The sequence below is a fragment of the Natrix helvetica genome (genome assembly GCF_964273705.1).
Source record: "Natrix helvetica genome assembly, chromosome: 1".
Classification (NCBI taxonomy): domain Eukaryota; kingdom Metazoa; phylum Chordata; class Lepidosauria; order Squamata; family Natricidae; genus Natrix; species Natrix helvetica.
In genome coordinates this window covers 172759095-172782231 of record NC_138548.1, presented here as the reverse complement: position 1 = coordinate 172782231, position 23137 = coordinate 172759095, and the positions used below count along the sequence as shown (strand labels likewise).

At 38.4% G+C, this 23137-nt stretch overlaps 1 protein-coding gene across 1 annotated transcript; it reads right to left on the bottom strand.

Annotated features, from left to right (window-relative positions):
- Positions 1 to 7794: 7794 nt before the first annotated feature.
- On the bottom strand, positions 7795 to 17986 carry ZC3H15 (zinc finger CCCH-type containing 15). The gene is made up of 10 exons (XM_081939255.1): positions 17717 to 17986; positions 13154 to 13255; positions 12871 to 12982; positions 12625 to 12777; positions 11745 to 11836; positions 10698 to 10880; positions 9950 to 10096; positions 9720 to 9821; positions 9345 to 9471; positions 7795 to 8191 (listed from the first exon to the last, which is right to left on the bottom strand). Exons 1-10 carry the CDS (start codon positions 17795 to 17797, stop codon positions 7998 to 8000), a joined length of 1293 nt encoding a protein of 430 aa, XP_081795381.1. The 5' UTR covers positions 17798 to 17986; the 3' UTR covers positions 7795 to 7997.
- Positions 17987 to 23137: the final 5151 nt, after the last annotated feature.

The window sequence follows — 23137 nt, the reverse complement described above, 5'->3', positions numbered from 1 at the left end:
CAACAGGAGAAAAAGACATGGATTATGTTTTTATTTTTCTGCACAGATTCTGTACTGGTTACAGAAAAAGCTCTTAGAAAATATGAAAAATGTAGAGTTGTTTACTATATTTTATTAAAAGCATTTTTCTTTGTTGCAAATACAGTATGCACTATAGACAGATCCAGACACTGAGCTGGCTTAGGGAATAGAAATTTCAGGGAGACATGAGCCAGTTTTATGAACATTTGCCTTATCCTGTATGATACTTTACATGGTAAAGTATCTGAACTGGTTTACATATACAGGTGCAAATTTTGACAATTGTGCATTCAGAATTTCATCTCTTGTACTTTTCCTAAGAAATTTAATGTGTACCTCCCTGGGAACATTGTGTGTTCTAGCATAAGCTGAGTTCACTCTATAAGCCAGGTCTATTTCCCACCTCATCTGTTGTTTCTCCTTCTGGATATACTCAGCCAAAATGTTTGTCATAATGTCCCTTATATTTTCATCATGTCTCCATCACGTTTTGGAATCTAAGATAAAAAGACATTCTCTCAAACTCTATTTTCATTTGTTGGGTGTCAAGTTCTTTGTTTCCCTTCTGCACACCCTCTATTCCCCCCCCCCCTCATCTCAGCCGCCCCATCCTCCAAAAGATCCAGTCTCTGTGAGTTCTTATTAATTTTATCCTGGTTCTCTTTAATTTCTTCTTTCATCTCCTTCAGTTGTCTCTTTATTTCCTCTTGTCCCTGTAGAATTTGTTGAAACATTTGATGAAACTCCAGGTCCGTAGATTTAGGTTGCTTTAAAGCTGTTAACGTTGATTGTGTGCTAGGACTGGAGGTTGCAGATGTCGGGGCAGAGGCAGCAAAGCCTGACTTTCCAGGAGGTGGTCTTTTAGATGACATTGTTTATGAAATAAAGAGTCCAGTCAGTATAGAGAAGGATCAGTCAGAAGAGTAGAACAGCCAAGAGAGTCCAGGAGACAAAGGGTCCAGGCAGAGGGGAATTTTCAATCACCCTGGCAGATGAGCAAAAGTTTTTCACTCCAAGGAGTTCAAAGGCAAACAGTCAATAAGAGAGTTATCCGAATAGCACGGAGACAAAGACCGGAAGCCTGAAGTTTGGAAGGTGGAGTCAAGTTTCACATTTCATAAAGACAACGGAAGTGTGCCATCTTGCCCTGCCAGCTTTGGGTTTCAAGGCAACAAATAAAGTTTTTAAAGTTCAAAATTCCCAAAGCTTCCAGATCTCATTATTTTATAAGTTTAAGTCCGAAAATCCACTTAGTTAGGGTGTGGCATCTTTGGTTTGGCTCTCCCCCTCCTCCTTCCCTTGGGGCTGAGAGCACACTTGTTTCCAGCCGCTTGTCCGAGGGGGGGAGGAATCCCCCTCCCCTCCAGTAGAAAGGCAGTCTTAAGTGTCAAGTGATAGAGACTTGCCTTCCTCATAGGTTCGAAGGGTGCCCCCGTTAGAGCCCTTAGAACGAACAGCAGGTTCCAAGACGGGTAACGATGAACCACCTGAGGGCAGACGTTCACCGCGCCCCTCAGGAAGCTCTTGACTTGCGGATGTTGACTCAAGGGTCTAGAAGAGTTACAAGTGAGAATGGTGGACAGGGCCGCCACCTGCCTCCGGAGCGTGTTGGGCGCAAGTCCCCTGTCCAGTCCCTCCTGGAGAAAGTCAAGTAATTGTGGTACTGAAGCAGAAATGTCTCTTATATCACTCTTCTGACACCAGTTCGAAAAGGTGGCCCATGTGGCTTCCTCTATCCTAGTAGTAGAAGGTCTTCTGGATGCTTGAATAGTTTGGGTGACCTTGCCAGAAAGCTTCTGTTTCGTCAGGAGTTCCCCCTCAAGTGCCAGATGACTAGTTGTAGCTACTGGGGATCCGGATGACAGATAGACCCCTGACTGAGGGAGATTTGCTCCTGAGGAATTCTCCATGGTTTCCAAATGGAGAGGCTGACAAGATCCGCGTACCAGTACCTCCTGGGCCAGTGAAGTGCTACAAGGATTAGTTCGGCCTCCTCCGTCAGCAGCTTGGTCACTACTTGTGGGATGAGAGGAAGGGGGGGGGAATGCGTATAGACGTCCTGAGGGCCATTTGCACCTCAGCGCATCTGTCCCCTCCGCCAAAGGCGAGTGGTAACGAGAAAAGAAGCAGTGTGTTGGTGTGGGTGGCAAAGAGGTCTACTTGTGGTTTGCCGAATCTCCTCTCTGCTTGAAGAGATCCGGGTGCACCCGCCACTCGGAATGGTCGATCGTCTGCCGACTCAGCCAATCTGCTTCCTGGTTGTTGGACCTTGATATGTGGTCCGCTCTTATGGACGCCAGATGTCATTCCGCCCATCTGCCCAGGGACTCCTGGAGTGTGTACCGCCTTGCCTGTTTATGTGGGCCTTTGCTACGTTGTCTGTTAGTAACAGTACATGATGGCCCACAATCTGTAACACAAAGTGACACAGGGCGAGGCGGGCCGCCCTCAGCTCTAGCCAGTTTATGCTGTGAGCAGCCTCTCTCTGGTTCCACTTGCCCTGAGCGAGCTGGCCCTGGCAGTGTGCCCCCCATCCCTGCAGGCTGGCATCGGTCGTCACAACAAGTCTTTCGGGTTCCTTGAATAGGCACCCCTTCTGCACTGCCACTGTTCGCCACCAGGATAGGGAGCGGATCACCCTCGGCGGTAACTTTACGCGCCACGGTGAGTTGCCGGCCTTTGCCCTCTGCATTGGCAGGAGGAACCACTATAGTTCCCTGGCATGGAGACGTGCGGAGCGGATCACCCTCGGCGGTAACTTTACGCACCACAGTGAGTTGCTGGCCTTTGCCCTCTGCATTGGCAGGAGGAACCACTGTAGTTCCCTGGCATGGAGACGTGCACACGGAATCACCTTCAGGCATATCATGATGCCTAGGAGTTGTGAAAGTTGGATGATCGGCACTGACCTGGACAGCTGGCATAGATGTACTCTGCTTCGAAGATTTTTCAACCTGTCTGGGGACAGGAATACCTGGCAAGAGGTGGAGTCTATGATAGTGCCGAGATGTTGGATGTGAGTGGTCGGCTCGAGGTGTCTCTTCGCCCGGTTCACCAAAAAGCTGTGGTGCTGTAGGGCCTCTATGGTCACCTTCACCTGAACGTCCCGGCGAGCCTGGTCGTGGCTGGGGGAGTGAATGATGTCATCTAGATAGCATTCTAGACGAATCGGACGGGTCCGGAGATGGGCTGCCACCACTGCCAGGATCTTTGTGAAGGTTCTTGGCGCGGACGAGAGGCCGAAGGGTAGAGCCCTGTACTGGTAGTGCCTCCCATCGTAATGGAACCTCGGGAACTGCCTGTGAGCTGCATGGATGGGAATGTGCAGGTAGGCCTCCTTCAAGTCTATTGAGGTGAGCAGGTCTCCCTGTCTTATGCAATTCAGGATGGAGTGGAGGGATTGCATCTTGAATCGTTTGTAGGCCAGATGCTGATTTAGGTGCTTCAGATCCAAGATGGCCCTCCACCCCCGAGCCCTTCGGAACCAGGAAAAGGATGGAATAGAATCCCTGCTTTTCCTGATCCTTTGGGACGGGTTCTATGGCCCTTATCTGGAGCAGAAGTAGAATCTCCTTCTGCATGAGGTCCCTTTTCAGGGGGTTCTTGGGAGTTGGACAACGAATGAACGCCCTTTGGGGAAAGCATAGGAATTCTAACACTAGGCCCCTCCTGATTGTGTTGAGGACCCAAGTGTCTGAGGTTATCTCCTCCCACCTGTCAGCATAGAACTGAAGACGACCCCCTATGGGAGGAACCCTTTGATGGTCACTTTCCTCATCTAAATTGGCAGGAGGTTGCGCCTCCACAAAATGGCTTCCGAAAGGAATGCTGTTGTTTCTGTGGTCTCCCACGTGACCCGAAGGAGTTCCTGTCTTGACCCCTATCCCCTGCCTGTGGATAGGATCTCTGATAGGGGGAGGAGCTGGACGCCTGGGAGGGGTCCTACGCTCGAAATGCCTGCTTCCTAAAGGAACCTGAGCTTTTGTGCTCGTTCTTCAGGGTGGCGGGAGGACCTTCCGTTTGTCCTTTGTTTCGATGACAAACTTGTCCAGAGCCTCCCCAAAAAGTTGGCCCCCTTTGAAGGGGGCGGAAGCAAGCTTCCCCTTTGCCTTCATGTCCGCCTGCCAGTGGCGAAGCCACAGCAGGCGGCGAGAGGTTACATTGGATGCCAGTGCTCTGGATGCGAATTTTGCTGCATTCAAAGAAGCATCCGCTGAGTATTCAATGGCGGTAATAATTTTGTTGATATCATGCCGCCACTGAGATCCCCCAGAAGGGGGTTTGGATCTCAGTTGCCTCAACCAGAGGAGGGATGCTCTGGTGAAAAAGGATGCGGAAGTGGATGCCCTGATGGCCCAGGCGGCCACCTGGTGCATCTTATGACATGCTTTCTCTGATCTCTTGTCTTCAGTTTTGAGACCTTCCAGAAGGTCTGCTGGCAAGTTCAAATTGGAAGTCAAGACCACCGGGACATCCACCTCAGGCAACTTCAGCACATCCTCCATCCTACCTTCTACCGAGTAAAGCGTGCGAAACCGTCCAAAATGGCCACCGCTGTTGCCGGGTAGAACAGAGCCGCCGCCGCGTTCGAGCGCTCCTCGCGGCGTCCAAACTGCAACGATTGGGTCTTAAATGTGGCTGTGAAGCCTCCCCGGCCCCCTTGTTCGCCGGCAGCCGCCGAATAAGCAACTCACCCCCGCGTGCTCCGCTTGCGACCAGCTGGAGACAGGGTTCCGGCAGACCTCGCAGTCAGCGATTCACTGTTTTCTGAAGAAATACTTGCCCAAAACTGACTGCTTCCTAATTACTAAATTTTTTGACTCAATTTCTTCTGTGCTTGTCATTGGCTAGTCCAATCTAACTGCTCTAAAACTGAGGAGCTCCCCAGCCAGTTCAAACGGGCGGAGTGAGTTTTTAAAATTGAATTACACGAGGCAAAGGGAGGCGTGGTCAAGAAAAAACTCACTCAGTCCTAGGGCAGTTAGACTGTGTTAACCCATGCTTGGACTCTCCAAGCAGCGCACAGGAGAATGTAATGTTCATAACAATAGGGACACATTTTCAGTCACCTTGAATAATAAACATGAGCTTACTAATATTTCTTCTAGCATTCTAAAATAATTATATCAGGCAGTACATTGTTTACAATCCTGACATCTTACAAAGCATACAAAGTACCTATGCACTTACCTTTCCAAAAATGTTCTGACTTTTGAAGAACTTTTCAACCTTTTTCAATTTAATCCTTCTCCGTCTGTCTTCTATATTTCTGTAAGCCAATCCTGGTGAAACATCAAATCCACATGATTTTATAGAAATTGAAAGTTGCTGTAGTAAGCAAAGTTTTGTGGATGGAATTATGCCACAAAAACTAATTAGAAACAAGTCAACAAATCACATGCAAATCAAGGTTCTCTGGGTGCACCTGAAGTATTTGTAGGGCTGTGCACAATTTAAAACTGATTCAGAAGAATTACTTGGAGCACTCTAAAACTATAGCCTCTTTCTGTTATATTGTTTCAGGCTCCTGTGTGACTCTGAAAGGTACTCTTAATTTAAAAAATATAAAATGTCATTCCCGTAGGACCATCTCATAGTAAGAAAGACCAAATTGCTTGGTCAATTTCAGTAAATTCCTTTACTAGAAATATAAACCACTTCACTAAACCATTTACATCGTTTCCATCTTGATAATCTGGATCTTTTTCAATAGAAGTTTTAATAGTTCTAGTAAATACTTGTCAAACAATATTTCAAGGAATTCTAAGGCTCATTGGAAGGAAGAGTTTGGTTCATGAAAACAACAAATTTGGTTCATGAAAACAACAAATGACGTGATTTTAGCTACAACCCAGAATTCTCTTATCCTAAATTCTTATACTCAAGAACTTATTTTCATATTTAGGACATTATCAAATTTAGCAAGATACTGTGATTTACCAATTTTGATATATTCCTTCCAAAATCACAGATAAGAATTTTAGATGCAATCACTGTTTAGTAATCTATGAAAACCTGCTTCCTAATAAGTTACTATATGCAGAAACAGAGCTGAATATTTAGATTCCTGAAAAAAAAAGCATAGCTTCATCTATTAGTCAAAAAATTAAATCACTTTCAGGAAAAAAAATCAATGTATTTATATTTCATTATAGTTTGTTTGTTGTAGTAGAAATGAACAATAATAGAAAAATAAATAGAGCCATCACAATTCATTTTCTATAAATAACATTAATAGGCTTATTGGATATTTATTTTTGTTGTGAAGATTCTTCCAAACTTTTTTTAAAGGAAAAATATTAAGATGTCCAATTACATTAATATTCCCTTTGCAAACAGGTATGCTATGATATGTTGTGGTACTTAAAAAAATAAATGTAAGCTTAGATCCATAAGTCTCTGCAGAGTTGGGAAATTAAGGCAAAAAAACCAAGAGGAATAATCTTAAAAAGGGCTGGAGGGAGAAAAGGACTGACAAAGAAGAAACTGGATTTGCATTTATATAATTTATACATAAAGTATAAAAATAATGGCAATCATGAGGAGCCATTTCACTATACATTATATCAGCTTTGTTTCCTTCCTTAATCTAGTTGGAAACCAGTAGAATTCCAGGAAGATTTCATTTACTAGTCTACAACCTTCTCTTTTTCAGTCAAATATCAACTTACAATAAAAAAGATAGTACACACTTCTCTGGATTTGGGGCAAGGAGTTGCCTTTTACCAGCTAGATCAAGCAGTGAAATTACTTTTAATTCCCAGTGTTCATAATCCTCTTTCCAAATAATACGTTTTTGGATTTGTACATAAGCTGTTGATTTCAAGCTAGACACAAGTGTCACTTTTGAAATGAATACAAAAGCCCGACTTCTAAGACACATCAAAGTTCACAACAGACAGACAGCCCTTCTTACATCATTGCTTTGCAATAAAACGTTAGGATAGCTTCTGAATGTCATAAAACAAAATGCAAAGCAAATATTTAACATTAATCCACCTGGCTCATACATTTTATCTAAAATGCCATTGTAATACAGTAACTCATGTTTGAATTATGTGCAACTTGTTTTTACTTTACTTCTAGATAATAAAGAATGTTTGAGTCCTCTAAGACAGGTGACTCAAAGCAGAAATCTAAACTAACACAAAATTTACAGTAGATATTGATACAAGAATAAAGTTGTGGAAATCACGGCTCATTCTGGATTTTTGGTTTGGTTTTTGGATCGACAAAAGGAAGGGATATGCATTTGCACTCAGAATCACTACCTCGAGTTTACAGCATAAACTGCATCCATCTGTAAAACTGCTTTTGTTCAAGTCTACTGTTGCCTGCAAAACATGCATGTATACTGGGATCAAAATTTTCAATCATATAGCCTTTATTTTACACTTTTGTCAGTTATGTTTAATATGGAAAACAGAGCCCCATACTAGAGTGTCACTTTGAGTCTCCATCATGAGCATGTTTGCTTTAAAATTCTGATCAGTTTCAACAGAGAACAGCCATTTCAATCTGTTACCATTATACAATCAATATATATATATATATATATATATATATATATATATATATATATATATATATATATATATATATATATATATATATCTTAAACTTCAATCATTTAAGCACACTTAACTTAGATGCAGTTGTGCTTTGATCTTCTCAAGGACCTGACAAGCAACATTCAACTTTATATTCTGTGGAAAATTAGCTAGTCTTCTACTTCTGAGATTTCATTACAATATCCCTGTAATTAAAGGAATCTTTTCGGTGTATTACATGAATAGTTTATTATGAAACTGGTTAAGACTGAATCAGAAAAAATGGCGAAATATTTCTGCTTTAATGTTCTTTCCAGAATCACATGAGGAACCAAGAACACTCCATTTAAGAAATTTAGATAAACCAGATGAAGACAATGTTTGATTTGCTTGTTCATTCTTCTAAACCAAGTGTGATTTGCTTGTTCATTCTTCTAAATCAAGTGTGTTTAATTCTTCTTCTAGTTCGTCCAAGTCCTCGCCAGTAAATAGATTTTCATCAACAGGTACAGCATCAATTACACCATTTTCTGGGTTGCCTTCCATGTTACTGTCAGGATCTAAATCACTTTGCTCTCCATTTTCAAGTCCACCCCCTGATGCTTCGCTTAACTTGTTGTCTGAAAAATAAAATAATTCTTATTATCATTTGTGTGTGTGTGTGTGTGTGTGTGTGTGTGTGTGTGTGTCTGTCGGTCTGTCTGTGTCTGTCTTTCAGTCCCTGTTAACTTTTGGCCACTGCCCAAAGTAGTCCCTGCAATTTCCTTGGCTAAATTTCGGAAATGGTTTTCCCTTATTTGCTTCCTAGGCTGAGAGATTGTGACTGGCCCAATGTCCCTAAACTGTCTGTGTGTGTAAGGCAGGATTCAAACACAAGGTCTCAGTTTCTAGGTCAGTTCCTTGATCACACTACACAAACTTGTCTCTATTTACGCATCAATCATATTTAATATCATTAAAGAAGACTGATGTACCTGAAAAATATAACAAAGCTAAGAAAATATGAAGTAAAACTATTGAAGTATTATACTTAGAAATAAACTTTTCAGAAATCAGGAGTCTATGACTTCATCTCCTAGACAAATGTATGTATTTCAAAAGTTGCAAAACATTCCTTCTGAGCAGGCAGATTTAGCACTTTAGCTTTATTTTCAAGAAGAGGTTTTGACTCTTCCACTTGGAAATAACTTTATGATGTTTTTGCACACATTTTTATGTTATACGGGATAACTTAAGAAACATTCTGTAATTTTGGGGGAAAAAACCCTTGTGTTTATATTTTCCCATGCATATGTTCTTAAATTGGGTTGCATATTTCAATTCCAGTTCCTTATTTTAAAATAATGCCATTTAATTGGTGTCTAAGATTGAAATCTAGGGAGACCAAGCCATCTCCAATCTCTTTTATTCTGCAAGTAATGCTATCTAATTTATTACTAAAAGCACTATTTTCGTTCTCAAATGAGTTGCAGATAGCTGTTAAATATAACTTTGTTAATTAACCTATGTTTTATTTTCTGTTATTTCAAATACTATTTTTTATTTTTAGTCGAACAGTTGGGAGACTACACATGTAATTTAAATAAAGAATATTTTATAGGATTATTAGTATTTACAAAGTATTCTGTCTGAAGAACTCAATTATCAAAATAAATTACAGATGCAGTAGGAGTCATATTTTGGGATTCACTATTAAATATAGAATAATATTCAGAATCTAAAAATTACCAACATCTTCCCCATTAGCATAAAACAGGTTCTTAAATGCCTTACCATCTTTCTCAGTGGAAGCATATGTGCTAAATCGTTCCAGACTAGCTACAGTAATTCCAGTCTCATCCACATCTTTTGGAACATAAAGATTCAAGTCGATATCATTTACACGGACAAGTTCATCAACCTGAAGTAGAAGAAACATGGTTTCCCATCATTAGGCTTTCTAATTAGTGTTTCTTCTAGCAAAAAAAACATTTCAAAATTAATTATCCCTGTATTTAATAATGTTGATGTTCAATTGCCTGTGCAGTGGACTACAACCTTAAAACAAGTACTAATGGAGGAATTTAGCATGTGCATTTAAGTACAGGATGCTTGAATTGTGGAGGGCTTTTTTTTTACATATACATATTGCTCTTGCAGCTGCTTTACCTCATCTTCTTCTGCCCCTTGAATATAATGGGTGTCATCTGCTTCTTCATCATCTGCATCAACCAGTTCTGGACGGAACTCAAACACTTCACGCCCGCTGATCTAGACATGGAGAAAAGGACCAACATTAAGCAGAAATGTAACAATTACAGACAGATGGATTTCAAAATAACGTGCATTAGTAATACTATGGCTTAATTTTGCTATATAAAAAAGCAGAACATACATACCACCAATGCTTTACCAGCTTTAAAGTCCGCTTTCCTTCTTTCCATATCTTGCTCAGCCTTATCAATTTTTTCTTGTCTTTTTCTTTTCTTCCATGCAAGAAAAGACTCTAAAGTAATTTTAGTAACATTTGATCCTAAGGCAGAACGCTGCAAGATAAAAAATGATCACTGAGTGGGATCTTAAAATACTTCCTTTTTTCTCCTTTCTCTCTCTCTAATGCATTAAATTCTAAATGTGTCACAAATCTTTTCAGCAAGATGGTCTGTAAGTATATATGGGTTAGACCCCTTGAATTTCTAGCTTATTTGGAACCAAAGTCCGGACTTCATGTTTTTAAATTGTGGGTTCCAGAATCTACAAGGACTTGGAAATATAAAGTATACATTAAAATTAAGGTTAAAAAAACCCCTCCACCTATATTAATTTCATATTATTACTATCCAATGATACATGCAAGACAAATTTATTATCATAAAGATATTCAGTTAAGATAAATGGGTGCCCCCTGGAGGCAAATACCAGCATTTATTTTCATGTCTAATGTTGCAGAAATTAAAAAGTTTAATTTTTTAAAGTAAGCTAATAGAATACTGTAGCTGTATAAAACTTTCCCAATAATTAAAAAGTTACTGCAATTTAATAATATCTTTAAATTTAACAGTCAGCTATATTCAATTAATGGGATACTTTCGTTGTCCAAATAACTGCAGTCCTTCCCCTCTATTTCAGGGTAAGTGGCTATATTACCTCTTTTTCTATTAGATCTTCTAAAGAAACTTCTTCTTCTTTTTCTTCTTTCTTTTTGTCCTTTTTCAGCACAAAACCAGGGGGAAGTGCATGGCGGTACATACAATTGTCACCTCCACCAGGACAGACCCAAAACCAGCCGTATTTATTGTTTTCAATAGCATCAAGGAAATACTTGCACACCTGCATTAAAAATTTAGCATCAAACTTTGTTTTATATTTTATACCCACAAAAGAATGCTTCTATTTCCTGGGGACAAAATGCAAACATATGAATTCGCCTGGAGCAATATTAAAGCAGCTTGAGAATGTAATATGGCAATGTTTGATTTATTTGCACAGAATGAAGTGTCCACATTCATTTCCCCCCCCAAGATGTAATTGTTTTAGTTAAAATGCTCTTATTATTTTTGTATTTGACACCAATACCTTCAGATGATATTACTACATTTGTTATCTCATTCTCTATTCATATTAGCATTATCATAGTTACTTAGTAACTATATAATCCTGAATATATCTGAAAGTAGCTCTTTATGATTGGGAAAAGGTAGTTTATACAGTACCTATATTTCCAAAATTATTCCTTTATACTGACACATGTATCATTCCTTGAAATAGGATTTGTTTTCTCTACATAAATCTCAAGCCCACCTTCATGCCTTTCATGTCTAAAATAAAATAGAAGTAGTAAAAACAAAGTTGGAATTACACCCAGAAAACATTAAATAATCTATGGCGAAATAATTATATGCCTGAGATAGTTCTTATTCTATGGATTCTATATTTCCTTGCATTGTATTATGCTCATATGCTATTACTGAGGTTAATTTGTCCAGGCTAAAACAGACTATACTTTTGAATCGTGGGAGTTTTGAAAAGCTTCCACTATTATTACACTAGCCTTCCATAGCACACAGTGAGTATTTCAGTTCATTTTATCAGCAACTTTCTCTTCTAGATGGAGAGAATACACAATGAAATAATATGTAAATCTAGATAAAGAAACTAGTACAAGTTCTTTAATTACGAATCAAAAATACATACGATTTGTGTTTTAGGTTTTTTCTTTTCAGCTTCCCCATGCTTCTTGTTCACTACCTCTTCCAGCTTTTTTTCATCCCAGTTATCCATTGTGTCTAGACAGAACAGCAAAATGTTTCACGAAATGTTTTAAGAAAGCACCTTAATCACCATTAACAACCTCTCCATTACATGCCCAGACAAAGAGAAAGATTTCATCTGTATGCTTATGAATATTTAGTATATAAGATGAACAAAAGGAAATATTAAACTTTAGGTATGAATTAGTTCATACAAAACAGTGCAATGTTATAAAAATCATAGTAAATGTTTGATTTGAATACCTTAGCAAATATTCATGCTGGCATTTTAGACTGAACATGATTTAGCATTATATTAATGAACTATGCATTCAGGTAATGTCACCCAATCCCCTTTCCTAATTGGTTGATAAGGCTTGAAATTTTTCATTGAGACAAATTGCAAATCTGCACTTTTATGCACTATGCATGAAACTGAACAAGTCACAATATTTGTCTAGATTTAGTTATAGCACTGAACTGTGGCTGAGTAAAACAAAAATCCAATGTTTTTGATTTCCTTTTATCTCCTTATAGTAAACAAAAAGCACTATCCCATGCTTAATAAGATGCACTTACAACACTACTACACTGTTTCTGTTATTATGAAAGCCTTTATGAAAAGCAGGATGATTTGGTTTTTTAATAATTATTTATATTTTTTATTATTATTGACCTGAAATGACAGGTAAGCAAGAAATATCTTGTTAAAATGGTAGAAAACAAATCTCACAGCTACTTACAAAGCTGCATCTAAGAGAATACCTATCCTAATAAATATTATTTATATTAACTTAGAGAACTGTTTTTCAGAAATATCTTACCTTTTTCAAGCTCCTCATCTCGTCCATCAATGTAGACACTTCTCTTTTCGCACTTCCTCTCTAAAGACAAGTCGTGAGAGAATTTGCACTTGTCTCCTTTTGTGCACTGTCCTTGCTTGAAGAAGGCACAGACTACTGATTTTGGATCTGCTCCTGTAAATTTTACACACTGTTAGTGCATTTTTTTCCACATTTAACAAACCTGAAATGCACACTAAAAAAATGTAGATTTATTAAGAAAATTACCTTTACTTATTTTTTGGGCTGCAACTACAGGTTTGAAAAGCTCATTTAGTTCTTGCAATTCTTTCTTCTTATCATCTTTCTTAAATTTTTTGTCACCATCTACTTGAGCAGCCTAGTAAAGCATATAACCATTAATATACAGAAGTAATGATTTAATATTTAATTTAGTATATAATTATACTACCCATAGCCATATGGCTATAACTATAGATATAATAAAGAAGCAATCAAATCACGATATGTGCAAAGGGAAAAGAGGAAAGTCTAGTAAATATTTACTTACCTGACGTGGGTTTTGTTGACCAAATTTAACTTGGTGGGTCACTGCCTTGATAAACTTTTGTTGTTTTGCTCCTTTCTTGTTCTTTAAGCCAAATGTTTTATCCTAAATTTGAAATATTTGCATGAGTATTAGCATTACATTTTACAAATTTTATGTAAAGCAATCCAGTTTTTGAAATTTATCCCTAGTAAGAACAAACTCTAACTAAAACCATTTTTGTTTTATTAGAATATAATTAACATTCAAGAGTATGTTCTATTGAATAATAAAACAGCATTTTTTAATGGGAAATGCCAATCCAAAGGAAACATGGAGACTTATTTCTTTCTTATCCATCAGTCCAATTTCTTGCAATATATATATATATATATTAATTTTCTTCCCAGACACACTGTCTGGTGGTTGTATCCATATAAATACAGTTGGCTATTGTGTTTGGTCTTCGGTCATAAATAAAATTTGAATATTTTAAATTGGCTATTTAAATAACTGAAAGATTTTAATTTCTCAAAGCCCTGCAGACTCAGAAATAGAACTGTGTGCATATACTCTAAAATTCTATCAACAACAATATCAGGCTATTAAAGTAGATGATCCACTACAATTATTTATTTGAACATAATTAGGGTGGAAGCTTTTAAGCATTTTTATTTCCCTTCATATAACATAATATGCAAACAGCCTTAAATATAGCTCTAAATACCTCTTTGGGTTTTCTCTGCTACAGTGTTAAAGTTCAGCCAGTTAAATCCCACATTTTTATAGGTTAATGTATTTTTCACTCCAAATGATTCCACAAATCTTGAAACTGTCTCTAACCTTTCTTTGGCAACAACAATCAAGTTATCCATTTCTATTTTTAGCAAGATATTCAAACTTCTCAAACCCTGTTAGAAGATAGTAAGATAAATCTCTCACTTTTTAAAAATGAGTTCAATTAATATTATATCCATAGCACTGTGTGGTCTAATTATTACTTTATCTTTGCCTTATTCTGAAGTTTATAAATTTTGCAAATATTTTGTATAATACCTTATAAAGAAATTAATAAGAGCGACAGAAGCAAAAATGATATCTTTGACTTTACTGGAAAATGATTAAAATTTGAGTAAGAGGAACACTTTCTCCCTAGCAAATTAATCCAAAATTGTCCATCAATTTTAACAAATTAGTAGCATGATCATTTGTCTTTCATGTCTAGCACTGCCATCATCAAAGTAGGAAATTAATTTTTTCAGATATAAAGTGATTCAAGAGTGTTTTTATAATATCTAAAAAACTGCAGCAGTGTATTGAGTTATTCCGAGAAAGCCTGAGTATGCCAACTGATGGAAAACCTTGCTTAAGATTTTAAATATCACAGAATCAAACCACTTTCTTCCAATGTTTCGTTCCTTTTCACAGTATTACCCTTCCTTTACTACTCTTTTAAGATGTAATAGTCACATCCAACCTTTTCTTTCTTGAGTCCATTAAAACTAGTCTCCTTCGAACTTTAAGTTGAAACAAATGATACATAATTGAAATAATCCTATTTTCTTCCCATGCCTCCAATTCTTTTCCTCTGTAGTTTCACTGTTTCCAATTTAGATTTAAAATTCTTTGAAAAATGGACTTGTGAGGTATTTTATTAAGTATCATTCACTTACACAGCTCTATATAATAACTTAATATAGCCATGTCCACAGGTTGTTTTAATACCCTATATTAATAACCCCAAGTCTAAAAATATTTATTACTGTATTCATTTTGGTAAACTATAATAGAATATTAGTCTCGTGGATGAATACTGATATCCTTGATTACTATTCCAGGAAACATTAACAGAATTTGTCTTTGCACAAAATCCAGTCCTATCAGTTTTATTCCGAGATTCAAGATGACATATCATCTGAGCTGTTGCACCACTAAAACTTTTTAGAGGCCTAATACATTATTCCCTCTCAGCATCATACATTATCAGTGTAAATCATACAATAGTTCAAAATAAATTTGGCTTCATGCGATTGTTATATAAAGGCCGTCCAAAGCTTTAAAAAGATGTCTTGTTTCAAAGATTTAGGTAATGCTTCCCTCGAAGCTGCTCTGCAGCCCCTTCAAGGCAAAGTGCTCCAGCACAAGGTTCTACAGGAGAAGACTGAGACAAGTTTCTTCTTCCTTCACCACTCACCAAAGGGTTTCTGGGTTGAGGTGGTCTGAGTGGAACTCTGTGCACTGAGCAACAGAGCCATAAGGCCTGGAGCCCCTTAGGCACTTGCCAAATATCTTCCAGGAAAAGTTGCTTTAGTGCATGCTGTATCTTGCAGCATTGGTCCCAACTATTTATAAAACCAATGCAAATTATTTCACAGAAATAAATTGCATTGACCTTGACAAAGAATTCCATGAACCTCCACAGTACAAATCTATTCGTGGAAGGAAAACTGTTACTCCACATAGGTTTAATTAATATACTTTATAGCCAACTCCAATGTGCATTCTGTTGTATATAGGTACAAAACAGAACTTTAAGCCTGATACTTTAATTGATGGTGTTAATTCCTTGAAATTACATCCATGTGTTTGTAGCAGCACTCCAGCTGTGCTCAATAATTCTTCCTATTAACAGAGTTGAAGTTTTTAGCCTCGGCATGTAAAACTTTTTTTAAAAAAATCTTTTTCGGTTTTTAACTTCTATGAAAGGATTCTCTGGGGCTTGTGAACCAGCTCTTTTCATAAATCGCTATAATTTCAGCCCGGCAATATGGAGAACCAGAGAGGCCTTGGCTCAAATATTCACTCACAAAGTTCACTGGGTGACTTTGCACTATTCCTTCTCTTTCTCAGTTACACTGACCACACAGAACTGCCATTATTATAAATTAGGAGAGATTCCCATAAACGTCATTCTTTTTAGAATCTAAAACAAAACATAATTACAGTCCAAAATTAATCCCAGCATCAGTTACAAAGGTGAACAGATGTCTTGGCTTCTTTACATGTATTTTTCTTTCATCATCATCCTAGGCTTCAAACTAAGACTGAGATAAGAAAACAAGGTCTAAAAGTTTCTTTAGCGAGTAACAGTCTGTTGCATTTCTCTAAATATACTGTTGCTTAAAGTTACCTACATATGCTTTCAAAATCTTAACAGAACCCACAAAAGTCTTGACGCCTAGTGAACAGGTAGTCCTCGACTTACAGAAGCTCATTTAGTGACCTTTCGAAGTTACAACAGCATTGAAAAAAGTGACTTATGACCATTTTTCACGATTGCACTATCCTCACAGTTATGTGATCAAAACTCAGATGCTTGGCAACTGACTCATATTTATTTAGGCCACACTTGAAATACTGCATTCAGTTCTGGTCGCCACAATGTAAAAAAGATGTGGAGACTCTGGAAAGAGTACAGAGAAGAGCAACAAAGATGATTAGGGGACTGGAGACTAAAACATATGAAGAACGGTTGCAGGAACTGGGTATGTCTAGTTTAATAGAAAGAAGGACTAGGGGAGACATGATAGCAGTGTTCCAATATCTCAGGGGTTGCCACAAAGAAGAGGGAGTCAAACTATTTTCCAAGGCACCTGAGGGTAGAACAAGAAGCAATGGGTGGAAACTAATCAAGGAGAGAAGCAACTTAGAACTGAGGAGAAATTCCCTGACAGGGAGAACAATCAGTGGAACAACTTGCCTCCAGAAGTTGTGAATACCCCAACGCTGGAAGTCTTTAAGAAGATGTTGGATAGGTATAGGGTTTCCTGCCGAGGCAGGGGGTTGGACTAGAAAACCTCCAAGGTCCCTTCCAACTCTACTATTGTATTGTATTGTATGATGGTTGCAGTGTCCCAGAGTCACATGATTCCCTTTTGCGCCCTTCTGTAAGCAAACTCAATGGGGAAGCCAGATCCACTTTAACAACCGTGTTTGTAACTTAACTGCAGTGATTCGCTTAACAACTGTGACAAGAAAATTCGTAAAACAGGACAAGCCTCACTTAACAAATTTCTCACTTTAGCAACATACATTCTGGGCTCAATTGTGGTCGTAGGTTGAGATACAGTTCATCTGCTGTGGCAGTGACCAAGAATACCATGCATTAATATCGCATGCAAAACATTTCTATTTGTATTTTAGCCATGTTAAATTCTTATCTGCATCTATTCACTTAACAACAGTGGCAAGAAAAATCGTAAAACGGGGCAAAACTCACTTAACAAAATTTCTCACTTCACAACATACATTCTGGGCTCAATTATGGCCGTAAGTAAACTCTTTCTCCCCCCCCCACCCAAGGGGTCCCTAAGAAAGGGAAAACACTCACAAAAAAGAGGGCGACTTCCTCTACACATTTTCCCCCTACTAAAAGTGATCTAAACCCAAGAAGGAGCCAAGGCCCCTCGGGTCCCAACCGCCCTCCATTTATACCCCTCCATGCGGCAAACTGGCTTGTCAGGGAGAAAAGTCCGTTTCCCCTTTCCCCGCCAATGCTCCTTTGCCACAGGCAGGCAGGCAGGCAGGGAGAAACAACCGGGAGCAATGCGGGAAGCCTCCCCCGCTGAAGGGGCCCGAGGGACTCACCTCAATTATCTTCTCCTTCTTCTTCTGATCCGCTTTTTTATTCCCCGCCGCCGCTGCCGGGGGCGGTTTTTTCGGGGGCATTTCGGGGCGGGGGGGGGAGAGGGAGGGAGAAAAAGGCCCCGAGGGAAAAGCAGCCGCTCGCTTTGACTTAACGGCAAGGGAGAAGCGGTGGGGGCGACCGACGAGCGAGTGACGAAACGAGCGAGAAGGAAGGAGCCCGGCCGGAAGAAATGCCCCAGTTTTGCGACAGGGCCGTCAAGTGAAGAAAAGCGGCGGAAACGCAAGACGGAATTGCGGCTGCGCAAAGTGGAGGCGGCGGCGGCGGCGCGTCGCAACCCCGGCGAATGTATTCATTGTATAACGCCCACAATGCATTTCGCGAGGGTAGCTCTTTGTGTATTACGTCACGGAGTTCTTTCTTCCGATTGCGAAGTCGGGTGGGGTGGGAATAGAAGGGGGGCGGGATTAGGGCGAGATTGAAAGGGCGACACGTGCCGAATCCTCGCCTTCCTTTTCAAGTCCGTCTCTATACCTACGACATTCCTAGTTGGGACCGCGGAAGGGAATCTGCTATTGCCTTCTGGATTGATAGGTCCTCTCTCTCGCTCTCAGCTTGCTTGTTTTTTTTTTTTTTTTTTGCTGACGTTTCATTACCAAAGCTAGGTAATAACATCAGCGCTGATGATAGATAGATGATAGATGATAGATAGATAGATAATTGCAAGCCCTGGAATCCACGCCTCCCTTTTCAAGTCCGTCTCTATACCTACGACAGTCCTAGTTGGGACCGCGGAAGGGAATCTGCTATTGCCTTCTGGATTGATAGGTCCTCTCTCTCGCTCTCAGCTTGCTTATTTTTTTATTTTTTGCTGACGTTTCATTACCAAAGCTAGGTAATAACATCAGCGCTGATGATGTTACCCAGTTTGGGTAATGAAACGTCTGCAAAAATCCCACCAAGCTCATGAGAGGACACCTCATCTCAACTCTAAGTCACAAATAGTCTTCTTTATTGGTGTTTTCTGGATTGTTTTTTTTTTTTTAAAAAAAAAAAAACTTCTCACTCTAACGCTGGGAACATCTCTGATGACTTTTTTTTTTTGTGCCCATGACATTTTATTTTTTTTATTTATTTATTAGATTTGTCAATCGTTTACAAGATAATAGGTATAAGAATAAATATGAGTCTGGATGAAATGGGTACGAATAAATGGGGACAGTAGGACAGGGACGGTGGGCATAATGGTGCGCTTATGCACTCCCCTTACAGACCTCTTAGGAATGGGGTAAGGTCAATAGACAGTTTAAGGTTAAAGTAAATCCTAGTTAGGCTCCAATTTGCCTAGCTTTTCGAAATTGGCAAGATCATCCATAAAACCTTATTAACATGTCTACCGTATCGTCCTTTCCAGCCATATATCATTATGTATATGGGAGGCAGCCAAACAGATATATGCCTATATTACACCAGACGCTTCATGAACCTCTTTGTAAAGATCTTGGTCAAGATCGCAGCAACCTAAAGAGCAAGAATATTGGCCAGGTGTAGTGTGATTTGGGTGGTTTTGAAAGATAAACTCAAAAACTCGATTGAGCGGTAAATGATTTGCTTTCTCATCCCATTTGTATTTCAGATTACTTCTGATTTTGGAATTCAGACAAGCTATTTATGCCAGTGGGAGGATATTTTGCCTCTACAAATTTTGAACTCTGCTTTTGACTCATTATTTGTTTCCCATTTTTGCTTAGTAAAACTGATGTAGGAGCATGTTTGGCTTTCTATCAAAAACTAACTGCAGCAACAGAAATTGTTTAATGATACAAGAACCCAAATCCTGTGGGCTTCAGTAAATATAATGAGTATTAGGCATTGGCTAACACTTGCCTGCCTTCTATTATTTCTGTTCATGCTAAGCAATCTATCAGGCTCTGGCAGTGGTGAAATTCAAATTTTTTTTACTATCGGTTCTGTGGGCTTGGCTTGATGGGCGTGCCAGAGGAAGGATACTGCAAAATCTCCATTCCCATCCAACTCTGGGACCAGCTGGTTCTCCAAACTACTCAAAATATCCATTACCGGTTCTCCAGAACCTGTCAGAACCCGCTGATTTTCATCCCTCGGCTCTGGGGCCCATCAATTGGGCAATGCTAGCCTGATGGAATTGAGAAAATGGATTTTACTGGTGTCTGTCCGCTGAAATGAGATTCCTCTAGAGATTTATATGCTCCAACTTGACTTTATTTGGCGGAGTCCTTAAGACTTGGCTCTTCTCATTAATTGTTTTCGGAAAGTGGGATGAGTACTAAAAATAATGAGCATTAAACAAATTTTACCCATAAGGAATAACGTAATGAGTCACAAGGCAGTTGACAGTGACAAATTCTATCTTGTGTGTTGAGTATCAAGCAAACAATGAATACAGGACAATTTGTATGTGTGTCAAAATGCATTGCGTACCAAATTTGATGAGTTTCAAAGCAGTTGAGTATCAAGGTACCACTGTATAAGTAAAAGTAGACATGAGGAAATTCCCATCGGGAAAGCCCGCTGAGACAGGACTCTGACATTCTAATGATTCTGAATGTTAGTGCATTTGTATGAGATTCTGCATGCCTTTTAGACTGTCCTTCTCCTCCCCCCCCCATAAAACTCACTTAGCACCATTTTTTCAATGATGTCACATTCTAAGCATAGCCTTGAATTCCTGAATGATAATTCATGTAGTTTCTGCTTGCAGGTTACACAACTTCCCTGATTTGAATGATAGATAGTTTGAATAGTAGTTCCCAGGCTGAGAATGGACTTTTTGAGAGAGAATTCATTCTATGTTTGTGCATACATACATTAATTTTGAAGAAAAGAAGAATAAAAAAGAAATACCCACAAGAGAGACTCATGCAACAGCTTGACGTTGCCAGGAATTGAGCTTTACTTGAGACAGACTTTACTTTTTGTATGAAATGATTATGTACACATAAGCATGACATATGTCTTTTAGATGTCCTAATTTACACCATGGCAGTGGTAATGATAGAATATTCAGCCTACCTTCCACCTGAAATCTGATATCATATAATATTCCTGCATTGATTGATACTCCATCCTGCATTTTATTAGGCTGAAAAAACCTTATTGGAGCTGGATGGACATGTAGAAGTTTTCAAGGTTAGCAGCAGATGGCAGTCGACATCTGTTCCAAGTAGCAACACAATGTCTCAGAACTTAATTTTATTTCTTTTTATTTCAAAAACCAAAGAATGCACCAATACTGAAATACTTTAACTGAAGCTTAAGTATGTAGAATGGAAAAAAAATATTTCATTTATTGAGAAATATTAGAGTCCTTGGGGAATTGATAAAATCTAGTGATATACACAAAGGGACAATGCCCACTTTCACTATTGTTATTCATCCTAGCTCTTGACATTTTGAATAGAGATGTAAGACAGGATGAGAGAATTGCTGGGGTGAAGATTTTAAAAAAGTATGTAACCTAAGGCCATTTGCAGATGATTTGGTTTTAATTTTGAAAAGCCCTCTAGAAGAAATATAGATGTTAATGGACAAGAACAAAAAAAATGCAGATATAAAAATATATGGAAGACGAACAACAACAAAAAAGCAATTATTCAAAATTGCTTTCAGATTTTTAAAAATAATAAAATACGTTATTTGGCTTATTGCTCACTTGTCTTTAATGCTCAGATACTGCTTGGACAAGTCTCTGCAATTATCTTCACAAGATTTTTCAGCAATTCTTTGCCATTGCCTCCTTCCTAGAGCTGAGAGTGAGTGACTGGCCCAAGACCATCCACCCGCTTTGTGCTTAAGATGGGACTAGATCTTCTGATTTCTAGTCTGATGCCTCAACCACTACACCAAACTGGCTCTCAAAATATCTGCATATTAAAATGTAATTGTACATAGTTTAAATGTAATAAGAATTGTATGTTATTTCAAAATAAATATGTAAATGTTTGCAATTAAATTAAGAAGTATGTTCTAAGATGGGAAAAGGTAAAAGTATCATTGTTGGGAAGATTTTCTGCAGTATAATGATTGTGCTATCTAGACTGATTCTTGTTTTAAGCAATACCTCTTTTTACAAATTACAAACTTTTAAAACAATGGCAAAAGATGTATCTAGATTTATAAGGCAAGGAAAAAAGCAAAAGTTAAATATAAATTTTTTCAGGATACAAACAAAACAAACAAAAAAGGAGGATTTTAAATTGTACTTTGAAGCTTGCTATTTGGTTTGAATGAAAGAATGGCTGATTTTTGACCAATAAGAGAAATTTAGAACTAGAAGGGAATGACCTGAGATTTAAATGGCATGGTTTTTATGATATGATAAAGTTAATGTAAAGGTAAAGATTTCTCCTGTCCAGCTTTATTGGGCAGTGGTAATCTCCATTTCTTAATCAAGGGAGCCAGCATTGTCCAAAGACACTTCCATGATCATAGGACCAGCATGGCTAACAGAACACCGTTATCTTTCCACCAAAGTGGTACCTATTTATCTACTTGCATTTGCATGGTTTCAACCTGCCAGGATGCTGGGAGCTGGGGCAAGTAATGGGAACTCACCCCATCATGCTGTGCCAGGGTCTCGCAACCAGGTTGAAGATTTTAAAAATCACTATGTTAGAAGTGCCATATTAAGAATATGAAATAGATATAAACCCAGGCTGTACCAGAAAATGCCTTTATTTATTAAAAGTACAAGCAGCATTTTATAAAAAATAAAACAAGCAAAGAAAATAGTTAATGTATCAACATTTGTTAGAGTAGGAACACAAAGAACCTAAGTTAAAATCAAGAGATCAATTGACTGCAGAGGGATTTAGTTTCTAATAATTTTACTAGGCATGATTAAAAGAAAAATTTAATGTAATTGAAATAGCTGATAACTGAAATTGAATGACATAAAATGAAATTTGAAATGAAATTATATAGATGATGATCATGTAATTGCTAAAATGTGTAAACTTTTGCTGAGTTTTGAAATGGAAGAACGGGTTAAAGAATTCATGATAAAATGGGCTACGAATTTTAGTTGTAATGTACTGTACACAAAATGGGAAAGAAGATGATTAAATGGATTAAAATTCAATTTGTGTTATAATATAAGAGAGAAGTTATGTAATATGATGTGCCATTGGTATATGACAAGGGTCCCCAACCCCTGGTCTGTGGATCAGCCCCAGAAACTGGTCCCCGCAAACAAGTGAAGTCCCCATCCATGGGATGTACACAAAACCACATATCCTCCGGTCCGCAGAAAAACTCTCTCCACAGAACCAGTCCCTGGTGTCCAAAAGGTTGGGGACTGCTGGTATATGACACTAAGAAATTACCTAAGGTATATAAATGTACTTCCAATTAAATGTTGGAAATGTGGAAAACATAAAGGATCA